Source organism: Lygodium microphyllum, chromosome 28 (assembly GCF_053477565.2).
Source record: "Lygodium microphyllum isolate KBCC chromosome 28, Lygodium_microphyllum_v1.1.10, whole genome shotgun sequence".
Taxonomy (NCBI): Eukaryota; Viridiplantae; Streptophyta; class Polypodiopsida; order Schizaeales; family Lygodiaceae; genus Lygodium; species Lygodium microphyllum.
The window spans coordinates 15,171,794-15,194,210 of NC_141162.1; the positions used below are offsets into that span (position 1 = coordinate 15,171,794).

Consider the following 22,417-nt stretch of genomic DNA (forward strand, 5'->3'; position numbering starts at 1 on the left):
TTTCACGACTATCTTTGGGTGCCTTTGGAGGGGCTAAAGGGAATCATATGCTAGGGGGAGGCTGTTGACATGAAAATATTTAGTGTAAGAAAATATAGGGATAGAGGATGCATGATAAAGAGAAGAAGGGGAAGGGGGGGTGCTTATGTATACAGAATACTCAAGCTTCTTGATGACATTTCACGGCTAAATCTCCTTCAAACCTTCATGAATGGTATCTAGGCTAAAGAGAGGAGTTTTTTGGACTGTTATGAAGGATTTCTGCAACCAAGAATAGGGCATGAGTGTTATAGTTATTATTCTTCAATCTTCACATGAAATTCATTGCTTTATCACCCAAGAACAAGATTGAATCTTCCCTATTCTTTAGGGATGAGATATGGCTATCACAAGAGGGATTTGAAGCTTCTTCAGGCTATAAATAATAGAGTACAACAATGAAAATAATAGGCCAGCTTGCTATCCATAGAGTTTTTGAGCTCTAACAGTGATTCTAAGGTAGTCCCTTGGGTGCATATCACTCACTATCATTGGGAAATGCTTTATCCTTATTTGAGATCAAGTTTTAGGAGGATTTGGAGTAGCATATGAGTCATTATTTGGCTATTGTAATAAACAAAAATTTAGGGTTGAAATCGTATTTTGTTGCCCATACAAGGATTTGCTAGGGTTCAATGCTTCTTACTGCTTAGTATATATTATGAGCCACCTCATGCTCAAGGAATCCATTGGCAAGCCTTTTTCATCCAACATTGGTAATAGAAGCACATGTATATTGATGAATGCATAATCAAGTGACAAAATGTAACACTACGAACCACCACTCTACACAAAAAGATGTCACATTTGTGCATTCCACCCACCTCATCCCATCCTTCCTCAAAGATTGAAATAAGAAATCCCCACCTATATTTTTGCATAGTAATTGAAGAGAATCATATGAATTAGGCACTAGATACATGGATTTGTAGAAGAAAATACTACTAGAAGATATTGCGATGACTTTCTAATCCTCATTATTTGACCCAAATCCACATGTAGAGCTTTGTATGTCCTAGTCAAGATTCTTAAAGGCAAATCCTTGACAAGATTTGAAGGGAAAATATCTGATAGGACAAAATAATTAAAAACTTGAACAACAAACAAAAAGTTAAGAACATGAAAGTAGTGAGTTATCAACAATTTGAGGGAAAGACTTGTTGAGAAGTCCCTGGAAGTTTCAAGTCCTTTGCACTAGATACATGTTGATGAAGTGATGTAATAACCGCCATCTCAAGCCTCCCAAAACACAAGTACTCTACCCTTCCAATTATTTCATACTACACCATGGAAACAAAACTCAAAGAGACCCAATTGCTAAAGGTTGCATGTAAACCCATGAATGCTTCTCAAACATTACTCCTACCCCTTTTCCATGCTCATCATTTGTATTGTGTATATAGATTTTATTATTTTCTTTAATCTCTCTATGATTAAAAATAAAAGAAGGGCTAAGAAAGTTCTTTATTTAAGATCCTTGTCTCATTTATCTCTCGTAGAGACCCAAAGAACTATGGATTAACCTCAAAAGTTAAGGCTCTCTTATAGAGACCTAGGAGTGCAAGATCATTGTTGTAGTTGAAGCAATTAAGGACTATGAAAACAAATACATTTCTTTCAAAAGAAAAACCATAGGCTTGGCTACTAGATATCATGTTTTTCTTAGGGATATTGTTTGGAGTCTCCTTGTCATCTATTGCAAGAAATTAAAAGCTATTTGGATGTGTATAAATGTTAATCAACATAGGTAGCTTGAATTTACACTCACCTATACACAAGGTGAAGGAAGTGCACCCTAGAGTTAGTTTTTCAATATGCTAGTAGGAAGAAAAGGTCGTAGGTAGCATAATTAATTTGAGGATAATTGAAGAGTTTTGATAGTTCCAAGGGTTCCTTGTTTTGGGATCCTTGCTTGTTTGTATATTTTGCACTTTGATGTAGACCTTTTTTAGGATTAGATCTCTTTCATTGGTATTTTATCTTTACTATTTGATCATAGACAAAGAACACATGAAGCTAAGTCTAAATGCATGAGTCCATATGATCATTATTTGTGATGTTATTTGTGGCAATAGTTGTTTTGTGGCTCCCCCCTATGTAAGAAAAAATTTACAATGTTATACTAAAGGGGATGACTTGCCATGTGTTGGTCATTTTTTTATTGCGAATCACATTGCCTTGGCTTTGTCAAGAGGCACTGAAAAAATGAAGTGATTATCTTTCAATATTGTGCTTAATCAACAAAGCCTCCAATATCAAGCCAATATGGGTTGACTAGGTAAATACATATGCAGAGTGGTGGTTACGAGTAAGATACATGTGATGCGATGAGGATAAATAACTTGTCGTCAATTTTGTCTTTTGTCCAAATCGTGGCAGTGGGGGACCGGTTCTGGGGGGTGGCTGCATAGAATATTGTTTTAATTTAAAATTAAGAAATGTTTGAATACTAAATGAAGGTTTGGTGTATTGGTTACACCCTTGCAATGTGAATGCAGGGGCATCAAATCCTTGAACCAAGGGAGGGGTTCACCATTTCATATTTCGGTTTTATTATTCTTCCCTTTTTTTTCTCGATAACTTCAATTTTTTTCCCAAGGGGCACCAGTGATGTTTATCGGTGCCTCTCAGTCACGCCTCACAAAGGACAAAATGGAGCGCAAGTTATTTATCCTCGTCCCATGTGATGCTTGTAAGTTACAAAGCTTTATAAATCTAATCATCAATACCCACAAGCACATTCTCTAAGTTCCTTTAACTTCCACTATTGTACATAGAAAATTGCATTTTATTGAATTTTTGCCAATTGGAATTCTAATTAACTACTAGTGTGGATCTTACCATGGCCTTAAAATAAAGGCATTAAACTTTGATGTCTTAAAACTAGTAAATTTGCACTCATTCATTGGTTGGAAAAAGAGATAATCATGGGCATTGAGTCTGATCTTTCTATTCCAAAAGTCCTACCCTTCATTAAGCATAATCAATGGTCAAGCGTGCACGCACACACACACACACACGCACACACACACACACACACACACACACACAAACTCTCTCTCTCTCTCTCTCTCTCTCTCTCTCTCTCTCTCTCTCTCTCTCTCTCTCTCTCTCTCTCTCTCTCTCTCTCTCTCTCTCTCTCTCTCTCTCTCTCTCTCTCTCTCTCTCTCTCTCTCTCTCTCTCTCTCTCTCTCTCTCTCTCTCTCTCTCTCTCTCTCTCATCATGCCCACTATTCTAGATGGAGCAAAGATTTGGGGTTGCATCCTATACCACAAATGACTAAGCTCGCTTGATTGATTAGACTGGCCCTAATAGTAAAGATAATATCGTGATGGTAAGGATTTATGAGATGATGCCATTTATGGATTATGATATGATATATGATTAGGAGTAAGCCCTCCATTCAAAATCCCATAATCATAGCAAAGTTCAAGCAACACCTATGGTTATGGGGCCACTCTTCCAAGCACTTCACTTTCTTAGACAAATTATGGGAGCTCCTACACCAAAGATACTCCAGATTGGTATTGAGCTCCTTGAAACTACTAATAGTGAAGGATGAGAGGAAATGCTAGTATTTTCATTAGGCCCCTTGGATGAACTTGCATGGGCTGGACATTGACTAGCTTGCACATTTAGCTATAGCCTAGATTACCCCACATTGCCACCTCTATCCAACACAATCTCAATTTAGTTATCAAGGCTGATATTCTTAGGGTTGAGATGGGGAGGACTTGAATTCAACTACCACTCTCTCTAGGACAATAGATGGAGTATAACATAATATACAGACATACCTCTCTTATTACATGCACACTACTATTGGACATATTTGCACCTCCCCCCATAGGCCAAGGAAAGAGACAAGTAGATGAGCACACATCCCACCAAAGGATAGGATACATAGTGTAGATGTATATGGTGTGTGAGCCTTAATCACGAGTGCGGAGATTGTGAAACATTCAAGGATGTTCTACAAAAGAGTCTAGTTTTTTGGCAAGACAAGAATATGTGCGCAACCATGATAGGTAATCCTATTGCTATCAAATTTGGTAAGGGTGGAATAAGATAATTTTAAGGATGTGTCTACTTAGAGATCTTATGTAGCCACAAGAGATGTTTTAGCTTATGGAATACAGATTGAGAAGAAACATGAACATAAGTCAAAATTATGGACTTTTGCTTTGTAGACTGCAAGTAAGGGCGAAGTGCAGCAAGCATCACTATCCTTTCCATGAGTGCTTTGGAGCTCTTTGCTGCTATGAAGTATGAGGGCCAAAGATGTCTAGGACTCTTGTTTGGGATCTTCAAAGGCACCACATCACTACTACTACTACTACATAGAACACTAGCCCACCCAAAAGGACCCACAAAGAGAGTAGTGATAGATGTACCACTAGTCACTCCGCTAGAGAAAACCTATCCCACATCGTGGGTTCTCACTGGATAGGACCATTGCACTTTGTCAAGCACAATGACGTCAACCACCATGGCCATCAATGAGGAGCTTGCATCACAATCAATTAAGTTGTCATTGTGAGGCACAAAACTTGCCCGCCTTAGGTATGTTGACTTGAGTGGCCTTGGACCACATTATGAGTTGATCTGGATATCCAAAGAGATAAGTACAATCCTTACGCATCTCGCATATACAGTTCTTAAACATTTAAAAACTAGTCTTAAAGATGTTATTTTCTACTTTCTTGATGAGATAACATCAAACATGTGTACTTTGGTTTGTCCCATAGGCCATATTGGCCTCTTGTAGAGGTTTAAGCTATGTGTATGTGTGCACATGTACATGCATAGACATGCGTGTGTGTGCACGTGTCTTACCCCATATCACTAACTTAACTATCACTAAAAGTACTACTTTTTTAATGTTTTTATAATGAAATGAACAATTTGTATTGATAAAACAAACATGTGCATCCCTTCAACAAAATATCAAACTTTAAAGAAGTTTTTCAACGTTTATAACAAAATATAAACCTTTCTTTACAAATCCAAGGCTTTTAATGGTCCATTAGATAAGAGCTTCAAAACAATTAGTAAGGTCTAATCATAATCAATGCTACTACTATATGGAGTGCCATAAGATTCCTAGCTTCATATATTCTCAAAAGTACTACACCTCTAATGCCATGTCAAAAAGGCATAAAGACTTAACACATTTTTACGCTTTGCCCCAACAAAGTCTATTTCCACACACTATAATTATATAAACCAACCATAGATATCCATTTATCCACTATTTTCCCCACAATTTCCTTGCATCCCTACATCCCTAAAATAGGTGGAAGGGATCTTCTCTTCACTTTGCAAAGGAAGCGATGAGGGCATCCACTTTGACAACCTAACCCTCATTGGAGAGCTCAACCATAACATGTCTCCAAGAGGTATCACCTCTCTTAAAAGGAGATGCTTTCCAAAGAAGTTAAAGATGATGAATCCCGTATTTACTAAGAGCCATATACCAAAAGGCGTGAGTTTGAGAAACTGACATTTCCCATTGATATTGATCTTCCTTAACCAATAGGAATATCATTATAGACCATATGATTGAGTGTGAATTGAGATCCAAACCTCGGGAGCAATTCGCCAAAGTTCTTTGATTTGAAAAAGATATGATTTACCCAATTTACAATCTTTGAAATGGGCTTAAGAGTAATCTCATAAATATCTAAATATGCAATAAAACTAAACCAATTGTACAAGCTTAATGAAGGTTCACTCTCATGTATGCACTACATGATTATTTTGCATGTAAGTTGCTCGTCTAAAGTGGGATTCAAACCTTGGTTGAAATTAGCCAAATTCCTTGATTTGAAAAAGATATGAATTATCCGAACCACAATCTTTGGAAGCAAACTGAGCTTAAGAGTAATCTTATAAACCAACCAAGCTCGCCTTTATAAAAGGCTCAAACAATCCAATGTCTAAGGAGGATAGTCCAAGTTTTGATTGGACTCAAATCTCTAAAGAGACTAAGTTAGGGTTCTAAGCCCTACAAGATGAGGATGAAATTCCCATTGCCACAAGATGGTGACCATTATTAACTTATTGCTCAATAAATCTAGTGTAAAAAGAACCATGCCAATAGGACCCTAACATAGTGCTTTGGGTATGCATTGAGTTATAGTTGTGCACGAGTTCTAACCATGTACATTGCATATCCCCAAAGACATAATGAAATATCTATTCACTTCTAAAAATGACCATTGATTTTATGTGATTTGTCTTGCACACTACATCCCGAAAGGCATAATAAAATATCTATACGCTTCTAAAAATGACCATTGATTGAATACGTGAGTTCTCATATGCATGGGCTTTAAACTTAAAAAGCTTGCATTTATTCACAAACACACACAACACGGTAGTTATTTTAGAGGGATCATGGCAAGTTCAATTTTTGACACAACCATTTTGGAAACATCCCCCCCTTTAGGCAAATACACATCCTTTAAGTACTAATACATCAAGACTTTGATCCCTAATGAGGGGGGAAAACAAATTTAGAGCACAAATTAAACTTCTTCACATCCTTGCATACCAAAACATGACTCCTCTAAATACTTGCCCACTTTTCTAAAGTTTCCGATCCACATGCCTCAATAATTTGCAACAATCCTACTAATACTAACAATATGACTGAGCCCTTGTTTTAACCCTAGACGCCTGCTAGACTTACTTGTGATCACTCCTTGCTACACTTCGTATAGGCAAAAGGCCCTTGTAATTACATGACCTTGTTAGTGTCTTTATCCCTGTTCACAACCTAATATCATCTTGCTGATTCAATATCCACATTGATATGTACCCCTGTGATGTATACACAAGGTATCACACTGCTCCGTATCTTGACGATCCTGCTGATCCCTTAAGAAACAGTGGTATAACTGACGCGTTTGCGTATGCCAAGCTCATCTTGTATCACTATGGTATATGGGCCTCATTTGTAAAGGTGCTATTTGAAGCTCATTTGTGGAGGTGTATCTTAGCAACGTCGATCAAAGAGCACTCCAATACTGGAACGTATCTGCAGAACTGCAATCTGCAGTTCTTAGATCTCATAGCCAGGAAACCTAGCATCCTCAGGTCTTACCATATCCAACCACAAGCAGGCGGTGCCTGCCAAGCCTTCAAAGAGAGAGTATGGATGATCCCCTCCATGCATTTGCCCAGATGATATCAAGTCTAGTCCACGCTCATATAAGAAGTTGGAGAAGGACTTTGCCCGGTGCAAATGCTTCTTTTCACCAGTTAACCTGTGCAGGGCCAGAAAAGTATAGGTGTTGCCACTTATCCCATGGCAAAGGCCAACTTTACGTAGCAGCCCACGTCTCCACACAACTTCCCCTGCATCTACAGCAGCTTCTTTGAAATCTGCATCTAACGGAAACGCCTGGAGTACATAGATAAACGTGTCAGACTCAGAAGACAGATATATACCTTGCAGGGCTGAAATTTTTGCAAGGATAACCTACTAGACAGGACATGCAATCTAGCGGGAACACCTGAAGCATGTTCTGAGAGAATACAACACTTATGTAAGGGTAGTAATTCAATAGTTATGAGTCAATAGACCAAAACTCATGTAGGTGTAGTTTCATAGAATCATGTAGGTTAGTTTCATAGATTGGACATACAGAACGTTGATTTGAACAGGCGCAATCTGATTAAGCATAAGACCTGCACTTGGGCAGCATCTAAGTACATTGACGATTGCTAGGTGACTGGAGTGCATAAAAATCGTACCTGTGCTGCTTTGCACAGTGTCATTCCAACGCCAGCAGCCCCGTGACACCATTGAACTAGCCTATCTTTGAAATGTCCCTCGCTTGAGGGGTAGTTTCCCGTATGGAAACGGTTCCTTATCATATATCGTAGAGTCCCCTTCACATCTTCTGCATCATCTTTACTCAAAGGAAAATGCATAAGTACATGTAGTATTCCTGCCAAGCCATGAGCCGCTCCCCAATATCTTGTGCCATGCCATTGATACATGAGAGGACAGGACATGTGATTGGATCCACTCGCTCTCCCTGCTGCAAGTATAGCATCTACAACAGGTCCCTGCATGTGTAAAAGAGCCAGATAATGGGTTTCAACACCTATCTAGAAAAAGTACAACCGGGCCTTGACAGTAATACTTCAAGCACCATTCAAAACCAAGGATGAATATGGCAACTTTAATCTGCTCACAGTTATGCTCCATGGTACTGTCTCCTCTCCAATGTACTTATTTAAAAACAATGCCGCCCATAGGAAGCCTGCTCTGCCATAAAGTAGTTCGTATGGCATGCCAAACCCGCCTTGTGCTGGTCCCACAGCTAGAGCCGTCTCATTGGCAATCTGTCCAGAGTTGCAGGCCGGGCTTGATCAGTCTTTAAACAGCCATTTTTTTAGAGTTCGAGCTTGATTAGTCATTTCACACCTATATTTGATCCACATAGTTTATAGATATATATTCAGCTTTTGAAAGACGGAAGTACCTCATTAAACAGGTCCAAGTAATATCTCATCCGTCGTTTGTCACCTGCATAATGAGCAGCTGCTGCTCCCAATGCATAGATACCAGCTTGCCCACATAAAAATGTCACTCCCCTAACAAAAACAAAGGATACAACAAACTTTAGTTAACAGATTTATCAAATCATTTCTGAAAATCCAAGCTACGCACAGCATATATGAATGCATATAACACAGTATATAGAATTATACTGTTTCAATGACACCGCAGCAGCAGCACAGCTGTCTGTAATATCCAAGCACAATGTCAGATCCTCCACGCTTCCCACAACTTCATAGCTCCGAAAACAAAGGAATGCAGTCCCAAGCATTCCCGTATACAACATGGGGTCTTGTACTCGCACTCCTCTTCTAAACCAGGTAGCTTGTAGGACCTTCAAATTTTCAAGGTGACAAAACAGTTTAGACATGGTTAATGAAGGCGCATTGATCAACATGTTGAAATGAAGTAAATTAAAAGTCATGAAACAGTTTGGACATGGTTAATGAAGCACTGGTCGACACCTTTAAATGAAGCCCTGTAGACACTAACCTTTTAGAGCCTAGTCAGAAGCTTGGCAAAGAGTCACGTTTAAGAAAGCCATGCAGGAGATCAAACATTCAAAGAAAGACACTACCCTTTTGAATGCTAAGAAGTTCAGCAAGATCTAAAGAAGAAGCGTTTGAAGAAAGAAACAAAACCCAATTTCAAGACTTCGGCTCCGGCTGTGCTTAAGAGAAGGATCAAATCTTTCCGTAATAAACCTTTGAAAATAGGGGACCAAATTTATAGTTTCCAGTAAGAAACCTATTATGCATAACGCAATTATGAAAGTCTATCTTTATTTAAACTCGTTTCTTTGGATGGAATCTGGAGCAGCATTCCTCCCAGCAAGCATAAGCTTGCTTATTTGAGCTGAGGTGAAGTTATCGTGCGACAAGCGCACATGACTCCTGAAATTTCCTTGACTCTAATTGAGTAGAAACGCCTATTCTGAATTCGCGCCTAGAGTGAGCAGCCAGGTTTTGTTGAAAACTCAAATCAAGAAAGGCCAGAAAGAATTCAGTAACGATCTCTCTCCAGTTTCTCCTGATAAATTCTCAGCCCTCGTCCCTTCAGTAAGAAACGTCGACTCGAGACAAGGTTTGAGAATGTCTCCTGATAAAATTCTCAATCCTTTTGTCTTTTTAAGAAGAAACAACTACTCTAGCTGAATTCTCAATCCTTGTCTTTCTAAGTAGAACGCCTACTCCAAATTCTAGCTTTCAAACAGCAGCCACTAGCCAGGTCGAAACTCGCATCACGCATACGCAACAACAATGCAGTAGACGCTCACAACCTCGTAGAAGAAAAGGCATCTATGCAAGGGATTTTAAGAGGTAGACGGCATACGGGTGCCTCACCTCATTTTTCAAGCTGTTAGCGGCACAGATCAGGAGTTGACGACAATCCGGAGATTCGGAACGTCGGCCATTATAAATTACAGCTTTAACAGGAAACGCCTTTACGCAAGGGACTGTAAGAGGTCGAAGGCATAAGACTGCCATACCTCATTTTTCAAGCTGGTAGCGGCAGACAGGAGTTGGCGAGAATCCGAAAGTTTGAACCGTCGGCCGTTCGTTCTGTACTCCACAGGAGAGGCGTCGGAGGGACAGTCGTCATCGTGGTAATCGGTGAGGTTGTTCTCGAAGAGGCGCTCAGACATGACAGCGGAAGGAGAAGGCCGGGAAGGAAAAGGAGAAGGAGAAGGAGAACCAGGAGGAGGAGAAAGACAGATATGGAGGATTAAAGCCTGTAGAAGAATAGAGGAGCGAGAAACGGCGATGGCAGCGTTGCGATTTTTGTTGCGATTTGAAGGGACAGAAAGGGAGAGGGAGAGGGGGAGGGGTGGGGGTGGGGGTGGGAGAGGGAGAGGGAGAGGGAGAGGGAGAGGGACAGCGATCTCTTGCAATTTGCGCCTTCTGATGACGATGGTGGAGGGACAGAGGGTGCGAGACCCCTCGGCCCAGCTGTCTTCTCTCCCGCGCGTGACACTTTTGCCACGTCAGACAACCCTGGCTGTCGACCTCTTTTCCCGCATCCACGTCACCCTCAGTAACACGTCATATTCTCCAGCCCACGGAGCATATCCTACGTGGCACTGCTTTTCATCCTACGGTAACTGCAAGCCATCCAGCATCACATGGTCTAGGTTAAGGGGACCAACTATAGAAGACTTAAGAAAAAAGATGTATTTTTGAGGAGGATTTTATATTTTTGCAGTTTTTTTAAGATTTGAATATATGAGCATGTAGGGGATATCAAGAGGAATTGAACAAGTCTAATATTGAATTTTTTTAATTTTTAAAATATTTTATATAATTAAAAAAATACAAGTTCAAGAGGTAAGGGTACATTTAAGGGCTAGTAATGTTACACTTTTTGGCAAATCAATGTGTGACACCTAAGCAAGATTCTTAGCATATTCCTCTTTTTTTGTAACATCACTAACCCAAAGGTGTGTGCTCTTTGGCACCCATTTCGCAATTGGCTCTCTTACCTAGTAGAAACGATGCCATTTTCAAAAGCAAGCATCTGTCATCCCCTACGAATTTAATTAGTTCACTAAAATCTTCACTTTCTGCTATCATTGCGCAATTAAAGAAATCTCAGCGGATCTTCAAGCTTTTTTGTAAAAAGTTGGGGTCTTCCCTATAGACCCTTGGTCTAGATGCATTACTTATGATGTAATCCTTCACTCCCTTTTGATCATACAATATACCGGTCTTTTTTTTATAAAAAAAACTACAAGCTAGTTAAGTCTTCAAGAAACATGTGTTTTTCCATTCAATAGAAGAAAGGAACAAGGTGAATTATCACCGGCTTCTAAACAAACAAAGGAAAAACACTTTTTTTTAATAGCTTGTTTTCATAAAACACAAACTTGAATTTCAACAAGTTTTTTGGAAATCCATCCGAGAAAAAAAAAAACCTTAAAGGTAGATGTTTTGTGAATATTGCATTATCACATGGGAAAACAAGTGATAGGTATTACCATAAGGCCTCCCATTTTTGTGAGATGTTGATGTTTAGATACAAAAAACATACATAATTATTGAGCCATTAAAAAGCTCTTTAGCCAAAAAATGCTCGTAAAAGTGTCATCACTCTTAGAGTCTTAGAATGCTCTCTTCAAGGTTTGGTGGACAACTTGTTATCACTCTTGGAATGCTCTCTTCCAAAATCCACATACTCTCTACAATCAAAGAACCCCATAATACTCTCTTGTTACAAAAGGTGGTGCATGTGTTGGTAACCTACATCACCTTACTTTATTTTGTACAGGTGAAACAAAACATGGTGAGACCTCACTTGCACAAAACAACATGCTTCAATGAGAGGCCTTTGAGAATAACTTGTGTCCTTTCAGAGAGAATAAGAAGATGACATATGTCATAGTGGCCAAACACATCAATAGATGGGAGGATCATTGGGACTATTCGAATGTCGCATGGAGAGAGATCAATCAGATCAAGAGGAGTTTCATCTCACAAAAGTTGAGAAGGAACACTTTATGCTAGTTTTCTCCAAAATAAAACAACAATGGCTTATTATGACACATTGTAAGGAAAGCTTGGGATTAAAGGGATGGGGTGAACCATAGAGGTAAGAAGGAAATGCTTCTAAAAACTAATGAATATTTTATGGTATCTGATAGCAAGTTTATCTTAAAGGCACAAAGAAACTCGAACAAGGAGGACCCAAGGGGCACATCCTATGCTTGGAAGAGGAAAATGAAGAAAACATGGAAGGCCACCCCACTTGAACCCCATCTTTAAAGTTGAATGTGAAAGGTGAGAAGGATCAAAGCTTGCTTGGAAGTGAGCTATAGCGGAGAGCAAGAGCAAGAAGAGAGAGACACACAAATGGGAACTCCAACAGTGACAATGTGTGACCGGGCCTTCCTTTATTCAAACTGTCACTAAAAGAATAAAGAATAAAGTGACATGGATGGGTGCCCGCTACTTGCAGTGTGCAGTGGTAGGTACTGTCAGTGTAGTAATACACGGGCGGCTAGGCAGAGGCACCTTTACCCCCAACAACCTCCCACTTAAAGGTGAATTTGCTCCAGTGAGGAGTGAAAAGAAAAAGAAAAGACAGTACAATGGACACATGTACAACAGGATGAGGAAAAACATCATCTCATCCAACGCCCATCAATCTCCTGAGGAAGGCAAAGCGCTCAGTAGTGAGGCTTTTCGTGAGTAGATCTGCAGGATTTTCGTCAGTGGAGATCTTGACAAGGTCAACAGACTTATCCTCCATGACCCCACATATGAAGTGATACCTCACCTCAATGTGTTTCGTCTTCGCATGGAAGACCGAATTCTTGGCTAGTTGAATAGCACTCATAGAATCCGAATGCAGTGTAGGTAGAGTATCAATCCCAAGGTCATGAGCCAAACGACCCAACCATATGGCCTCCTTGCAAGCCTTAGTGGCCGCAACATACTCGACTTCAGTGGTAGAGAGAACCGTACACTTTTAAACCCTGGACATCCAAGAAATAGCACCTCCAACATAGGTAAAGATATAGCTAGAAGTGGACTTCCTACTATTTGCATGTCTTGCATAATCAGAGTCTGTGTAGCCCACAACTCCTGTATCCTGGCTGCCATAGCAAATACATATATTTGTTGTGTCCTTCAGGTATCTCATGATACCCTTTACGGCATCCTAATGCTTTTTGCCAGGTGTAGCCATATAGTGTGCCACAACACCAATTGCAAAGGCAATATCTGGACGAGTGGCTATCATGGCATACATCAAACTATACACAACTAATGCATAAGGTATCTTGACCATCTTGGTCATCTGCTCATCTGTCTGTGGACAATCGGCCTGTGAAACCTTCACATAAGAAGGTAATGGATAGCCAATAGGTTTTACGTCCTGCATGCGAAAACACTCAAGGACTTTATGAATGTACTCCCTCTGTGAGAGGTAGAGTAGTCCCTGATACCTGTCGCGTTGCTTAATGCACATACCAAGAATGTGAGAGGCATGTCCCAAATACTTCATCTCAAAGCTCTTCTTCAGTTGAGATTTAAGAGCATCCAGCTCATCATGAGCTTTCCCTGCTGTCAGCATATCATCCACATAAAGTACCAAAATAAGCAATGAGCCATCACGGTCTTTCTTCGTGTAAAGACATGGATCCATAGCACTTCTGCTATAGCCCTGTGACTGCATAAATGCATCAAACTTATGATACCACTCCCTAGGTGCATGCTTCAAGCCATAAAGACTTTTCTTCAACTTGCACACTAGGTGCTCCCTGCCAGGTTCTACAAAGCCCTGGTGAGAGGCTCTCTTGCATCTATAACCAAGACATAATGCATCAAGGTCTCAAATCTATCAGGTGGATATCTATCTCTAGTAGATTGTCTCACGGCAGGCTCTAACTTGTCAACCAATGTAGCATAAATCCCAACCAACAATGAAGTGTCCGCATCCAAATCAAGGCTCAATACTCTCAAATAGTATATCTGAGCATAAACCATGATGACCAAGCATCAATACATCCAACAGGACACCCGAATGTCAACAAAGAGCATTATGCATAAGCCGTCCCTGATAAAACCTTGCTGCCTAAACAATGTACAACAATAAATCCATGCATAAACTGAACTATGGAAGCTCAAACCAAGTCCCAAAGTATCTCAAAACATTGGGCAAACATCCCCAAAGTATCTGGGCATCAAATACCAAGCCTTGGAAGCATCACATAAGCTAAGAGAGCATGACATTTTCTTGCTGTAAATCAACATAGATCTATTGCAGAGAATTCTGTGATCAAAATTTGGTAGATCTGACATCACCATCGCATTTGGAGCATGCCAAAACCCCAAGTTAGACTCTTACCTTGCCTATATCGGGTTCCGGATGCCCGAGATATGAGAAAAAATGGGATTTTTGAGCCATATTTTGAAATAGGCGCAAAAAAAACGTGAGCTGGCTATGGGGCTTGTTGGTTATGCTGAGGATAAGGGGGCAAATGGGGGCATACGAGGTGCCCAATGAAGCCAAGGAACACTTGCAAAGAGCCTATAAGGGCCGGGGAGAGGCGAGATATGAAATCTTACCTCGGGGGAAAGAAGCCATGGCTGGCATTGAAGCTTCAAGCTCTAGGTCTTCAATTCGGGCTGAAGTAATGCCAGGCCAAGCTCTATGATCAAGATTTAATCCAAAGCTCTGATACCAATTGAAAGGTGAGAAAGATCGAAGCTTGCTTGGAAGTGAGCTATGGTGGAGGGCAAGAGTAAGAAGAGAGAGAGAGACACAAATGGGAACTTTAACAATCACAATGTGTGACCGGGCCTTCCTTTATTCAAATTGTCACTAAAATAATAAAGAATAAAGTGACGGTGACGGGCGCCCGCCACATGCAATGTGTAGTGGTGGGTACTGTCAGTGTAATAATACACGGGCGGCTAGGCAGAGGCACCTTTACCCCCAACAGAATGCAACCCTTTGGAGAGTGGTGGCATAAAAGCTAGGTACCAAGGATTAATTGAAGTTTTTGGAAATGTCACCCATGTGGTCCTTTTTGTAAGATAAGAGAAGAAACAATTAAATATACATTTTGGGATTGTTATGAGATAAAAGGGTGTTGGAGAATGCTTTTCAAAGCAATTGATAAGGCAAGATTGCATAATAGAGATACTTGGAAATAAGTTCTCTTAGGAGACTTGGGGGATCTAAATGAAGCTTCTTATGTTGTGTGGGTTGTATTTAGAGCCATTTTGATTAGGAAAATATGGTGCAAAAAGAACAAGATTTTGTTTAGACATACTTATATGTATAAAAGGGTAGTAGAGTAGTTGATTCTTGCTCTTTTTGTTGATGCCATAGCCTTTTTGGGACTAGTGGGGAAAAGAACTAGCTTGGATAGGCTGGTTCAAAAATTGCTCATGAAGTTGAACTTGTACGTGTAAGATAACTAAGTCATAATACAATACAACACACTTCACAATATTTTTAAAAATATACTTGAGATCAATTGATTTCACTCTTGCTTGTCCCTTTCCAAAATTTATTTACCACTTGCTTCTCAGCCAACCATATGCCTTTGCATGACATAGGAAACCCTCACATGTAGAAAATGATGGGCCAGACTTTTGACACTTGATTGGGTCTTTACCCTATCCAAAATCCCCACACTAAACCCTCTCATTTTGTATGCAAAAGGGTCCCAATGGTTTGCTTGTAATATATGATTACTACCACCATACATTGTTCTGAATCATTCTCTTAATGATGGGACCAAAAATGGGCCGGCACTGGCTATGGCACTAGCCGAACCTCATGCATACAACAGACACCTCTACCACCACCCAATCTCGCCAGCCAGGAGCATCTGTAATAACTAAATGCACACTAGATACGTCTGATATTGCGTTTGTAGCTGGATAAAAGTCCAACGGCACCTTCTCCAAAACCCCTCAAAAGGGGGTACCCCACACATATTGGCAATAAGTGCCACATATCACAAACACAGGAGGCACCCCATCGACTAATTGCCATAGCTCCACTGCAGCTCTCCTACATCTTGGGGATTGGACTCTCGATGCGATGATTTTACATATAAACACATTCGCACAAGACTCCTCTTTTTGTCAGCGAGATCCAAGAGATACCATGTTTCCTCACTAATAATCTCCCCCAAGAAACGAACGGCTAACCTACGGCAAGGGGAATCTCACCCTCTCAAGCGTGGGTCAACTATAATTTAAACAATTGCTATGCATTTCCAGGAGTTGATACCACATGTATGATCAATGCAATAGCGGATGTTTCATTGTGCACAAACATTTATGTTTTGAAATCAACCTATGTGCTAGTACGCAAACAATCTTTCCATGAATTCCAACTAATACGTATATGCTTCGTTGTTTGCAAGAATCTAGTACCAAGGCAAACCTTGTGCTACTAGATCCCTAATCTCCAAATAGGCCATTTTCTAAATGTTATGCATAGAAAAAACAATCAGCATTTGTATTATTTCAGCCCTCAAACTGTTGCACAAAATCCTACTCCCCATCACGGTTTAAGTTTTGCTTCGTTGCATAGGTATATAGAGGTTGTTTTGTCATGGTTTAGTGTATAAAGAGCAATAAATCACACATTGTGACAAAAAAATAGGGCAAATTGAAGCCAAACCTCATGCTTTTCCCTACCATACATCCACAACCACTTATTATATTTTTCTGTATTTTTCTAAGGTATATTCCTAATTTTCCTCTTTTTTTTTCTATTTTCTCTATTTTTCTAATAAAAATATTGATTTTTTTAAGAGCTTTGACTTTTGATTCTTAGAACAATAGAAATGTAGATTTTATTAGCATTTTATCCCATGTGTATTGGTTTATCCCACTCGAAAACACCAAAAATCCCATTTTCCTCATAAAAACCATGTTTTATGGGTTTCTAAAAATTATTTCCAGCATTTTGACTTTATGTTTTCTGATTTTTCATCATGCAAGCATAGAACAAATAGTAAACAGCATGTCTACCAATTTTCACTCCATAAGAACAACATTGGCTCAATCAAATATTAAAAACAAGCAATTTTCCTTTGTAAAATAGAATTACCGGTTTTTTTCCTTCTTTGCAGGTTTTAAAATCTGATGCGGGACTGCAAATCAGCCCTCATTCAAGTCTTAGCCCATCTCCAAACAACCAACTTTAGTCCTCCATCGATCCGAGAGTGATCCAGTACCATGCCAAACAAGCATTTTTCAACTAGTTCTCTTCTTCTTCATGGGCATGAACTGCCCCTTAAGGGGAGAGAGAAGGAGGAGAGAGAAAGACTAAAAATGAGATTTTTGAATCCTCCATTAAAACGGGCAAGCTTGTAGCCATCCTATTCCTCTCCTTGCCTTAATCGAGAATCTCCCTCTCTCTCTCTCCAAATGGGTTTGAATCGGAGAGGCATCGAGCGAAAATGAGGAGGTGCATTGATGCTTCCCCTCTATTCGATAGTTTTTTCATTAGTTTCAAGGATTTTATTAAGCCTAAGGTTTAAAACATTAAAATAACCGGTTCATCTTTTTGTGTTCACACTATCTCGCAAGTGGATTTTTCAATTTTAAAGGCCCAAACGAACTCTGATTTGCATTCCGACTGGACAAGTAGCTTTGTGGTGTCGAACTCAAACAAATTGGTCTCTCTCACACACTTTATGGCTTCCCAATTTGGTAGTTGCTTTATAACGTTGAACCTTGCAGGGATTAGATGGAGGGTCAAACAACCTTCGATTGACAAACCGAGACTTGTGTTGGATTCCTGATGTCAAAATGCATTAAGGTAGACTCCAGCTTGGCCATCTACCACCATTTGATTTTTCATGAGAATTGGCTCTTTAACGCATCTCGAGCACTTTTCGGCTCCAAAACAAGCTTCAACACTTCAAGAACGGGTCCAAATCGGGTCCTAAAATATAGCCCTCATTGGCGACCACGGGTTAGGGCGACTCAGCCTGTCGAATCCCACGAACAAATCTACACATAAACACAACCACAAAGAGTATCAAGCTGATACAAAATAGATACACAACAAAACACATCACAGCTCTCACCCTACCCCTTGACAAAACCAAGGCATGAAATCCAAAAGGAGTAGGCCTAGCACAAACTGATAAGAGGCCAGAGCTAGTGAGTAATGTGCTGTTCCAACACGACCAAGCTAAAAAGAACTATCAAAGAGGCCATCCTAAGTGGTGGCCTGAACTACCTACCTAACTAAGGAAAACTCAACTAGGAGCTCCTACGAGGCAAGGACTCCTATAGCCTGATCAAGAAATATTTGCTTTCGACCTCAGGTCTTGTCTCAGTACCCAAGAACCTACTAAGCCCTTGCGAGGCGACACTTAATCCTTTTCTAATACTCACTTTTATTTTTGCTCTAACCTTCTCTTATTCTTATTCCTTTGCTTTTTAGCTAGTTGCCACCCCTAGGAAGACAAGGTATCGGCACCGAGTCTTGTCTCGTTCCTAGGAACCTACCAGGCCTTCGCAAGGCAATGAACAACTGCTCAAAGATTTGTCTTTCTTTTCTATTGTATTGTTTTAGGGGTTAGGACCCCTTTTTACACACCTCCATATATTCATATATTTTCTTTCAGATATTTAGGGTTTTTTCCTTTTGGGTATTTTTAGTAGGCTTCTCTAACTGCCTCACACTAACAGGATCTCCTAGATCAACAGCCTAGCAGGTTAGTAGAATAGGGTCACTAGAACTCCCTTCCAAAATAGATCTTTCAGTGCTGCCTGATAGTGCCTTTGCAGGAGGCGATGACTACTCAAACCTCCCACAGACATACCGACCTAAACCTGGGACTTCATGCCTTGATCGCTGGTCCCCAATCAAATAAGAAGAAAGTACGCTCACATATGTATCATTATTTGCTTAAGGGAAAAAAGACTCCGAAAAGGGTCGAAACCACACAGAATGGCCATAAAAAGCTCCTCTGCATCCAAGGCTCCCTCCAATGACTTTGTCAACTTGTATGATGCAATCACTTAAGCAAAACACCATTAAACATACCTGCACCAAACAGTCATATAGCCCTCTTGGCCTAAAGAAATAGCACATTTCACTGCAAACTGACTGGCCCTCTTGGCCTAAAATGGATAAGACATTCTAATCCATGCAATACATGGTCTTCTTGGCATATACACCACATCCTATCAAACTAGTAAAGATACCAAAGATAGCATATAATATGAGGACTAGCCCTATGCTACTCATGCGAGTCAGCTAAAAGCTTGATCTATATGCCCTTTGTAGATCCATTAGCCCAAACCTTAATACTAATATCTCAGTAATAATGGCCATTAATTCTTGGGTACTATGAGCTAAATGAATGACCTCATTGGGCTTATATATGTCATCTCCTTGGTTGCCATTCAAATGGATCGGTTGTTCCAACTTTTCCCCCAGAAACTCCTACAGGGAGAATCAAGGATTAATGATCATTCAACCCTTCCCTATTTGGATCATTACATGTATCAAAGGTACAACCCAAACTAGATAGAGGTTCAAGCCTAGACCCATCACATAGATGCATCTCAGGGCAGTCCCTATTGTCAGATGTAGCATTATGGCCTTTTATCACACCTACGTGGAAATCCATCAAAGTATGTCCACATGCAATTCCTGGCCCTTCATCTGACACACCAACCATACATTTAGAAATTTTGGGTCTCCAAACCCATCTCATATTCCTTTTCATATGCTTAGACTGCCTCATTTTGCCACATTGGTCTAATGGACTCAAAGCGAACTTATTGCTATAGCCAGATGGCCTCACATCCTTATGACTTCCATCGAGCATAGGTGGACCTTGGGCATGCTGCATCTTCTTCATATGAGATGTCTTCCCTTTCCTTTGTCCACTTTGCAACTGCTTAGCCATAGGAACCATGCTTTTACTAAAAAGAATAGCATCTACTCAAAAGCATGATTCATCACTAAATTGAAAGGCTTCTCAAGAGCCTTACTAGCTGCACAACTAGAACCACTCATAGCACACTTATCCATGCTCATAGGCTCGATGGTCCTATCAATGCCGCCATCGCAACTACCTCTCATGGGAGCGTTGCAAGCCTTGATGGGACTTATTAGGCTTGGAATCTTTTTATCTCCATGGGGTATATTTGTTGAGATATCGAGCTCCACTAGTGATATGCCAGGGTGACTGTTGTGCATTTATGTCACCGACTGCAGATGCAATTGGTACACCGCCCATGAATAATAGCTAGATGACAGCTATCCTTATCTACTCTAGTTTGTGGCTGAGTTAGTATGCCACCTTAGTTAGTTGAGTTTGGTTTGAGACCCATATATAGGGTTCTTCTATTTCTATGTACTAGAGTTCTTTTTGGCTTACACAACTAAGAAGAGGAAAATTGTTTTCAACCTCCACCTTTGTGTGTATTCCCCCATTGTGCAAGCAAGAAAGCTACAAGTGAGACTCCTTCCTTCTCTCCCACAATCTTGACATGGTATCAGAGCCTTGTTCGTGGTAAGGAGCTCAAGAAAGCAAGCCAAGTTCGTGGTGTTCTAGTAAGAGGACTAGTGTTGCTTTCATTCTTCTGTTTTGGGAGCAAGTCTCTGCAGGTAGCACAGCCGGAAAGTGCAAGAGTGCATTGTCTCAGGTTGAGACACCCTTCGCGGTGAAGCAAGAGGGCAGTATATACTGCAGGAGTGGGCTTTAGCCCTTAGTGACCCTGTTTTTTTGATTTGAGGCCATTTCGGGGCCTGTTTTGGAGGCGGAAGTTTTCTACACGCACTCAGGAAAAGGCCCAGTTTTATGCTGTGCGACCACTGTTCTACAGGTCGGTGAAAAGTTACTGTAGAAATTGCATCATATGCCTGTGCGCAGAGACATTGAGAGATAGAGAATCATCCTTGTTGCCTATTGATGCAAAATCGTCACTAGGAAGTGACTGCGTGGTCAAATACCACTTTCGTCAGTTTTGCAGATTTGCCCTTGTGAGGCTGAAGCTGTGTTCTTTGCAATGACAGAATTTTTTGCAGTGTTCTGTAATGGCGTCTGATTCTCTTCCACAGATTGTCACTGAAAAGCTTGACAAGAATAACTTCCAAGCATGGAAGTTCAGAATGACGAATTTCCTTATGGGAAAAGGATATTGGGAATTTGTTGCAGGAAATGAAGAAGAACTAGTTCTTCCTGATGTTCCCAATCAACAGCAAATGCAGGCATTTAAAGCATCGCATGAGAGAGCCAGGAAAGTTATGCACTGGCTGTCTATCAGCATTTCAGACTCTATGATTGTGCATATTTAGGATGCAAGTACGCCAAAGGAGGCATGGGATACTTTGTCAAAAATGTATAGCACAAATATGCAAGCCAAGAAAATGTAGCTCAAGCAAGAGTTGCATAATGTGCAAAGAGAAAATATGAGCATTAATGACTACCACATGAAGGTGAAGAAGATTGCAGATGCACTTGCTTCCATTGGATCACCAGTGGAAGATGATGATTTAGTTTCTGTGACCTTGAATGGTCTAGGAAAGGATTATGCACAGTTCCGAACATCCATTTTCGTCCGTGAAAGATTTTCTGATTTTGAGGAGCTGATTGCTCTTCTAATTTCTGAGGAGTAGAGAAATGGTGGTGCATCTTCTTCAGGAGGAACTTCAAAAGAAGCTGTCTTCTACTCAAATGCTGGAAGAGGTAGAGGCAGATGTAGAGGAGGCCGATCTGGAGGCCGTGGTAGAAATCAGAATATGCAGCAAATTCAAGAAAACCAATCCTATGGAGGAGGATGTGGTAACTTTAGAGGCAGGGGGAGCCAAAGAGGTCGTGGTGGATGGCAAAGAGGCCAAAATGCAAACAGTAATATTGAATGCTACTACTGTGGTAAAATGGGTCATATGGCTAAAGACTGCTATAAAAAGCAGAATGACATCATGAATGGAAAACTGCAACAAGGGAATTATGCATCTTCTAGTAGACAGGGTGATGAAGAAATGAGCATTTATTTATGGTGCAGCACATGAATAATTCTGTGACAAGTGCAGAAGAAAGCAACGATGTATGGTATGTTGACTCAGGTGCATCAAACCACATGACAGGTCATGCAGAATGGATGGAGGATGCAAGGAAAATGGAAAAACCAGGATTTGTGGAGACTGGTGATGATACTGCACATCCTATTGTGCAGATTGGAAAAATTCCTTTGTCTATGCAGGATGGGAAAAAGAAATACCTGTCCGATGTATTTCATGTCCCGAATATCACCAAGAATCTCGTTTCTGTTGGTCAAATGGTTGAGCAGGGCTTGCAGGTCAGA

The 22,417-nt window shown here is 40.4% G+C and overlaps 1 protein-coding gene across 1 annotated transcript; it reads right to left on the reverse strand.

Annotated features, from left to right (window-relative positions):
* Nucleotides 1–6,433: 6,433 nt before the first annotated feature.
* On the reverse strand, nt 6,434–10,459 carry LOC148011192 (lanC-like protein GCL1). Its single transcript, XM_087670577.1, has 6 exons — nt 10,105–10,459; nt 8,768–8,949; nt 8,539–8,650; nt 8,249–8,398; nt 7,802–8,119; nt 6,434–7,448 (listed from the first exon to the last, which is right to left on the reverse strand). Exons 1-6 carry the CDS (start codon nt 10,258–10,260, stop codon nt 7,107–7,109), a joined length of 1,260 nt encoding a protein of 419 aa, XP_087526703.1. The 5' UTR covers nt 10,261–10,459; the 3' UTR covers nt 6,434–7,106.
* Between the last annotated feature and the right edge of the window lie 11,958 nt (nt 10,460–22,417).

What these genes read in the sequence shown, in the direction of transcription:
- LOC148011192 (XM_087670577.1), bottom strand. Translation starts at nt 10,260, where the DNA reads ATGTCTGAGCGCCTCTTCGAGAACAACCTCACCGATTACCACGATGAC. An exon ending in CTACCAGCTTGAAAAATGAG is followed by an intron (nt 8,950 to 10,104) that starts GTATGGCAGTCT and finishes GAAAATTTGAAG; the next exon opens with GTCCTACAAGCTACCTGGTT. An exon ending in GCTGCGGTGTCATTGAAACA is followed by an intron (nt 8,651 to 8,767) that starts GTATAATTCTAT and finishes TGTTTTTGTTAG; the next exon opens with GGGAGTGACATTTTTATGTG.